The sequence below is a fragment of the Vicugna pacos genome, chromosome X, assembly GCF_048564905.1.
Source record: "Vicugna pacos chromosome X, VicPac4, whole genome shotgun sequence".
Taxonomy (NCBI): domain Eukaryota; kingdom Metazoa; phylum Chordata; class Mammalia; order Artiodactyla; family Camelidae; genus Vicugna; species Vicugna pacos.
The window spans coordinates 104,255,479-104,262,568 of NC_133023.1; the positions used below are offsets into that span (position 1 = coordinate 104,255,479).

At 59.2% G+C, this 7,090-nt stretch overlaps 1 protein-coding gene across 5 annotated transcripts; it reads left to right on the top strand.

Annotated features, from left to right (window-relative positions):
* The first annotated feature begins 1,285 nt into the window (after positions 1–1,285).
* On the top strand, positions 1,286–6,496 carry LOC140685423 (melanoma-associated antigen 10-like). 5 transcript variants are annotated; one of them, XM_072956615.1, is made up of 3 exons: positions 1,286–1,380; positions 4,849–4,989; positions 5,187–6,496. In XM_072956615.1, the coding sequence occupies exon 3, from the start codon at positions 5,187–5,189 to the stop codon at positions 5,985–5,987; it is 801 nt and encodes a 266-aa protein (XP_072812716.1). In that variant the 5' UTR covers positions 1,286–1,380; positions 4,849–4,989; the 3' UTR covers positions 5,988–6,496. The 5 variants fall into 5 exon arrangements, with proteins under 5 accessions (XP_072812716.1, XP_072812715.1, XP_072812717.1 ...); XM_072956614.1 differs by lacking the exon at positions 1,286–1,380 and adding an exon at positions 1,471–1,715; XM_072956616.1 differs by lacking the exon at positions 1,286–1,380 and adding an exon at positions 1,471–1,715 and having other exon boundaries at positions 4,889–4,989.
* The last annotated feature ends 594 nt before the right edge of the window (positions 6,497–7,090 follow it).

Genomic DNA, 7,090 nt, shown 5'->3' on the forward strand with positions numbered 1-7,090 from the left:
TATGGATGAGAATTAACAAGTGAAAATCACGGCTCTGGAACACGTACTATTATCCAGTCATCAACCCAAGGGATCCGCAACTCCCCTGCCACTGCTCAGCCTCTTCAGGAAAAGGTAAGTCTTTCGAATAGACCGTCTACGAAGTCAGGCTAGTTGTCGGGGAGCCCGCGAGGGAAGGTGTGTTGCTCTCTGCCCCTTCACGGTCACCAGGAGGCAGGTCCCCTCCAGCATCTTTGCTGGGACTGCAGCTTTTGTGTGCGAGGGTGGGTGAGGGCCCTCCGGGGTAAGGACAGAGGGGTCCAACCACCCCACAACACAGGGACCCTAAGAATGCAAATCGGCCCCGCGCCAGAATCCTGGGGACCCCCGGGCGGGGCTGTCAGGCTGATCATTCCCCGGCCCCCATTTCTTCAGTGAACTCGGGGAGTCAGAGGCTAGGTCTGAGAGACGCAGTCTCAGGAGGGTAGAGGGCGGCTCCCAAGTCCTGTCAGGAGGCAAGGTGAGGACACAGGAGACTGAGGCCCCCAGGGAATCCACCTCCGCCCCACCCCCGACAGCCCTCGGAAACCCCTGGGCTCGGGGTCCAGATGTGATGGGCACTGATGCCCCAACCTTGGGAGGTGAGTGAGGTGAGGGCCTGGGTGAGGGAGGCCGGCTTCAGGTTTGCTAGTGAAGGAGCCCAGCGCTGCCAGGAGTCAAGGTAGAACCGTGTGTGGGGACTCGGTTTGCAGGCATCCAGGTCGGTTCTGCGGTCACCCCTGGGAGACCCCAGGCAGGGTTGCAAGGATCAGATCCCCACCCCCTCATCCCTGCTTCCCTCTCTGGTGTCCTGGCTCTGGAGGGTCTGAGTCCAAGGGGACCAAGCTCAGGTGGGCAGAGGGAGGTGTCCAGGCCCAGCCAGGAGTCCAGGTGAGGAGCAGAGGGAGGGCTGAGGGAACCCATGGAATCCATCTCAGCCCCTGGCGTCCACAGTCCTGGGAAGCCCTGGGCCTGGTGGCCTCATGTGAGTCCAGAGACTCCCCTGGGGGGTCTCAGGGCAGTGAGGGCCTTGGTGTGAGGGTGTGGGCTCGGGTCAACAAGGGGGCGTCCCAGGACCTGATGGGGCTCAAGCTGAGGACGCTGAGGGAGGACAGAAGGGGCCCCACAGATCCCCGCCCCTGCTGTCAGCCCTGGGAGGGCCAGGGTGGGATGAGCACTCGTGGGGTCCTGACTTCCTGACATCCGGGTCTCGGAAGGACGGGGGTCCTGGGATGAGGGGCGGGGCCTCGGGTGGCCAGAGGGGAGATCACATGCCGCCTGAGTCAAGGTGAGGACCCCGAGGGAGAACGGAGGGATCCTGCACCCCGGGACAGTGTTGCACCTTGGAGGCCACAGGGCAGGGTGAGCACCGGCGGCATTTCCTGACATCCGGGTCTCAGAGGGACTGCGGACCTGGTTTGAGGGGCGGGGCCTCGGGTGGGCTGAAGGGAGGCTCCATGCCGCCTGAGTGAATCTGAGGACCTTGAGGGAGGATCTAGGAGACTCTGGACTCCAGAATAGAGGGGACCCCAAGCTATCTACCCCTGCAGTCAGCCCTGGTAGGCCCTGTGCTGATGAGCACATGGCAGCGTGCCCTGACTTCCGCATCCGGGTCTCAGACGGAGTCGGGATGTAGTACAAGGAGGGGGAGCTCAAGGGGGCAGAGTGGAGAATCCCAGTTCCTGCCGGGCGTCAAGGTGAGGACCCTGAGGGAGGCCTGAGGGGACCAGAGACCCCAGCACAGAGTCGGTCCCGGGAGGTCATGGGGCCGGATCACCTCAGGCAGCATTTCCTGACATCCGGGTCTCAGAGGGACTGCGGACCTGGTTTGAGGGGCGGGGCCTCGGGTGGGCTGAGGAGAGAATCCCAGTTCCTGCCGGGCGCCGAGGTGAGGACCCTGAGGAAGGACTGGGGACACCCTGGACTCCAGAATTGAGGGGACCCCAAGATATCTACCCCGGCAGTCAGCCCTCGGAGGCCTCAGGCCGGACGAGCCCACGGCAGCGTGCCGGGACTTCCGCATCCGGGCCTCGGAGGGACTGGGGCGCTGCTGTGGGGAGCGAAGCCTCAGCTTGGGAAACGCAGGGCGGAGGGCCTGTCAGGACAGTGAGCAAGGACTGTGAGGGAGGACTGCGGGACCCTGGACCCCAGTACAGAGTCGTTCCTGGGAGATCATAGGGTGGCATGACCACAGGCACATTTCCTGACATCCGCGTCTCAGAGGGAATGGGGCCCAGGTTTGAGGGGCGGGGCCTCAGATGGGCTGAGGTGGGAATCCCCGTTCCTGCCTGGCGTCACGGTGAGGATCCTGAGGGAGGACTGAGGGAACCAGAGACCCCAGATCAGTGGGGACCCGCCGAACCGATCCTGCCCCTGCTTTTATCCCTGGGAGGCCCCAGGGCGAGATGAGCACACGTTGCTCTTTGGTGTCTCGACTTCCCCATCCGGGTCTCAGAGAGACTGGGGCCTTAATATAAGGAGGGGGGACCTCAGGTATGCAGAGCAGGGTATCCCCGGTCCCCCTGGTAGTCAAGGTGAGGACCCTGAGGGAGGACCAAGAGACCCTGCACCCCGGAACAGAGTCGGCCATGGGGGGCTATAGGGCAGGATGACCAAAGGCAGCATTTCCTGACATCCCGGTCTCAGAGGGACAGGGCTCCTGGTATGAGGGGCGGGGCGTCAGATGGGCAGAGGACAGAATCCTAAATTACCAGGGGGCAATGTGAGGACCGTGAGGGAGCCTTTGCCCTTGTGCTGGGTCTTGGAGGCCCCAGAGCAGGGTGACCAGGTGAGATGTTTTCTGACCTCTTACTCAGAGGTCCTTGGGAGGTGAAGTCCCTGGTCTGAGGAGTGTGGCTCAGATGTGCAGAGGGTGGTCTCCCCGGAACCCCCAGTAGGACTGGGCAGACCCCCTCCCCAGGTAGAGGGGGCCTCAACAGAAACTTGCTCCTCTGGTCCTTCCTGGGAGGCCCGGGTGTAAGTCAGGAGGCATCACCTCCCCACTTTATCCTCAAACTCAGTGCGATGGTGGTGTCGGCCTGCAGGGGACAACCTCATGTTAGCGGAGGGGAGGGTTCCAGGACTTGCTGGGCGTAAATGTGAATGTCTTGATACTGAGAGTAGAGAGCGAGCCCACAGAATCCGGCCCTGCCCCCTGTCATCCCTGAAGTCCCTGGGCAGGAGTGGCCAATGGTGCTGCCCCCTCACCTCTGCCCCAGGCTCTCAGGGAATTCAGACCTAGTTCTGAGGTTGGCAGAAGGAGCCACAACCGGTCAGCAGCAGAAGGACTCACAGGATGTGCCAGGGCTCAGGAAAAGGACCCTTTGGGTGGATGCAGGGCATGAGGAGACCCTCACCCCAAAAGAGATGGGAACTTACAGTGTCCGGCTTGAGCTGTTTCAGCCCTAGGAGTCCCCAGTCAGGTCTGGCCGGATGGGGCCTGCCATCACTTCCGTCACGTGGTTGGGGGTGGGGTATCTCAGGGTGTGAGGACCTTGGTCTGAGGGGAAGCATCAGGCCAGCAGAGGGAGCGGTCCTAGGATATCCCACGTGTCAAGGCAAGGACTCTCCGTGAGGACCAAATGTACCCCGCCATCTCAGGAGAGGAAGGACCCCACCGGGTCCAGCTGACCCGTGTTCCCAGCCCTGGAAGGAACAGTCAGTGGTGGCCCTAAGTGCCGTGCTCACTTCCATCCTGGGTGGGAAGGTGGGAGTCTTCAGGGAGTTGAGGTCTGGGTCTGACGGGCAGATGTCAACTCGTCATCCCAGGTGGGGGCAGGGGGGAAGAGCAGGCCCTGGCGGGAGTGAGATGCATGGCCTCCAGGCACTGAGGGCACCTCCGCCCAGGGCAGAGGGGCCGATCCCCGCTGCCAGTGCTTCTGGTTTTTTCGGGGGGCTGGGGGTGGATGTTGTGTAAATGGATCCTGGGACCAGTTTCCACGTAGGGGAGAGGTTCCCCGGACCAACAACAGTTCTCAGACAGCAGCAGAGTGTTCAAGAATTCAACTGCGTTCTGACACCGTCTAGCCAGAGATGGCATCAGACCCTCTGGTTCAGGCTCAGTCCTCCAAGACTGCCCTCCCCCCACCACTTCAGAAGCCCACCGCAAGGCAAGGTTCTTCCCTGTGCTGCTAAATGGCCAGCTGTAGGTTGGGGATTCCAACTCCCTCCTCCTTGGGTTTCCACCGCTGGTGACAAGTCGAGGCTGTTACTTGTCCTTCTGAAAGACGTGTCCTTCTGAAAGACCTCCAGAGGTTGCCACGCCCTCCTCCTCAGGTTTGGTTGATTTGCTAGAGTGGCTCACAGGTCTCTGACAAACGTATTACTTCCTAGATCACCAGCTGAACATAAAGGGCATGAGTCACGAAGAGCCAGATGGAAGAGGTGCTAGGGCCAAGGTGTGCGGGAGCGGGGCCGACTTCCCCGCTCTCTCAGACAGTGCCACTTGCCCCAGCTCTCTACCTGCTCACCAACCCAGAAGCTCTCCAAACCCATCCTCTTGGGGTTTGACGGAGGCTTCATTACATAAGCACGATTGGTTAAACCATTGGCCATTGGCAATTGAACTCAAATCTCCAGCCTTTCTCCCCTCCCTGGTGGTGCTGGGGAGGGGCCAAAAGATCCAAACTTTTAATCACATGATTGGCTCTTCTGGCAACCAGCCCCATTTTAGGTGCTTTGCAAACACATCTCATTGACATGAAAAACAAAAACAGCACATTCATCACTCTCAACACTGAGGACATCCCAAGGGCTTTGGGAGCTGTGAACAAGGAACTGTGCACAGAAACCAAAGTCAATGACCAGAGGTATCCTTGTCCTGAATCACAGCAGGGAAGGGGCCTCCTCTCCTTTCTCTCCCGGCTTTCAGGGAGGTGAGGACCTTGGTGTGAGAGGACGGGTCAGATCCTATCTGAAGGAACCACGCCTTGGCGACAGAGAGAAGAGTCCCGGGTCCTCCCAGGAGTCAAGGTGAGGGCCCGAGGGAAGGGTGAGGGGACCCGCACGCCCACAACAAAGATGGGACACCAAAGTAAACCTCGTTCAGCCCTAGAAACCCTGGGAAGGTCGATAAGCTTGTCCTCCCACAAGGCCACTGGGTCCCCACCTGTCACCGCTGCCCAGACTCCTGTCAGCTGCCAACACCTGTCATTATGTCCCTGGTTCAGATGAGTGAGCTCCGCCAGGCTGTGGAAGACCTTCAGGACCCAAGAGACGCCCAGGGCCTGGTGGATGTGCAGCAGCTGGAGGCTGAGCAGGAGGGGGCCGCATCCCCCCGGTACCCCTGCTCCTCCTCAGTCTCCTCTTCCTACTCTGCCGGTGCCGAGTCCCTGCGCCAAGGTGCAGAGCTTTCAATGATGGCTGACCTGGTGAGCTTCCTGCTCCTCAAGTATCACCGGAAGCAGCCGACCACCAGGGCAGAAATGCTGAGTATCCTCAGAGAATACCAGGACCACTTCCCTGCGGTCTTCAGCCAGGCCTCTGAGTGCATGCAGCTGGTCTTTGGGGTGGATGTGAAGGAGGTGGACCCCAAGGAGCACTTGTACATCCTGGTCCCCACCCTGGGCCTCACCTGTGATGGGATGCAGGGTGGTGAGCAGAGCATGCCCAAGAACGGCCTCCTGGTGATACTTCTGGGTGTCATCGTCCTGGGGGGAGGGGGGGTGCCTGAGGAAGAGGTGTGGGGAGCACTCGGTGTCATGGGGGTGTATCCTGGGAGGGAGCACTTCATCTACGGGGAGCCCAGGGAGCTGATCACCAAAGCGTGGGTGCAGGAGGGGTACCTGGAGTACCGGCAGGTGGCCAACAGCGATCCCGCTCGCCACGAGTTCCTGTGGGGGCCCCGGGCCCACGCGGAGACCAGCAAGCTGCAAGTCCTGGAGCATTTGTTTAGACTCAACAGTGAGGGTCCCATTTCCTTCCCGTCCCTGTCTGAGGAGGCCGTGAGCAATGAGGAAGAGGGGGCCTGAGCCAGACTTGCAGCCGCGCTCCTTCCAGGCCCCTGTCCAGCAGCTTCTCCTGCCGGGCAGGAAGGGAGCCCATCCTTCACTCTGTGTTTGCAGAGCGAGCAGTCAGCCTTGGAAGGAGTGAGGGCCCGGGCCAGCTCGGGGGGCACGGCGTACAGCATCTCTGGGCTCCTCCCGTCCTTTACGGTGACATGGAAATTGATCTTTGTTTCCTGTAGGTGTTTTTCAGTGCTGTTCCTATTAATAGAAGATTTAATAAGCTTCAGTATCTAACTTTGTGAATGACAGTGATCACAACGTGTGTATGCTTATCCAGTTCAAACACAACAGTTTTCCTCTTCTGTAAAGGAGACTGAAATCTCTCTCTCTCTCTCCCTCTCTCTTTTTTTTTTTTTGGTCATCCTGGATGACATAATATGGAATTGCAATTAGAATTGTTTGGGAAATGTGAGAGTAATTAGCAATGATACAGATGAGGGAAGATTTAGAACAATAAAAGTAAAAATAATTAACTTGCTTCTTACCCCTTCTTGTTTGTCATTTTATACGTGTAATATCCCTATGTTTAATTGGGTTTCCATGGGTTATTTAAGAAAGTAGGAGAAAATCAGTGTGAATCAACAGGATCCCTGCTCACCATCTCACTTCATCCGCACACATTCACCGAGCCTCTGCTGTCCGGAGGGCTCTGTGTTAGTGGGGACACTAGGAAAAGCAAGACACACCCCACACCTAGAAGGACAGGCTAGGAGCCCAGTCACATCAGGAAGATGGTGACATGTCCCTGAAGTCCCACAGAACAAGGGAAAGAAGCGGCGAGGCGGAGGGGGTCCGGGAGAGAGCACCCAAGTGCAAGTGCGCAGAGCCAGGGCAGGTGGGGGCTTTGGGAAGCTGGGCTTCCTTCTGTGGGAGGTGACGGTAATGAAGCCGGGTGGTGGCGGCGGCCAGACTTGAAGAAGGCGTGTTTTGGGTTTGAGAAGCCACAGTTCGGATGGAAGGGCGGCTGGGAGGGGGCAAAGGTTGTTCCTTGACTCCCTTCGTAGGAGCTCGGTGTTGAGTCCAGCTGGGAACCCTCCCCCACCCCTCAGTGTAACCTAGCCTCTAAT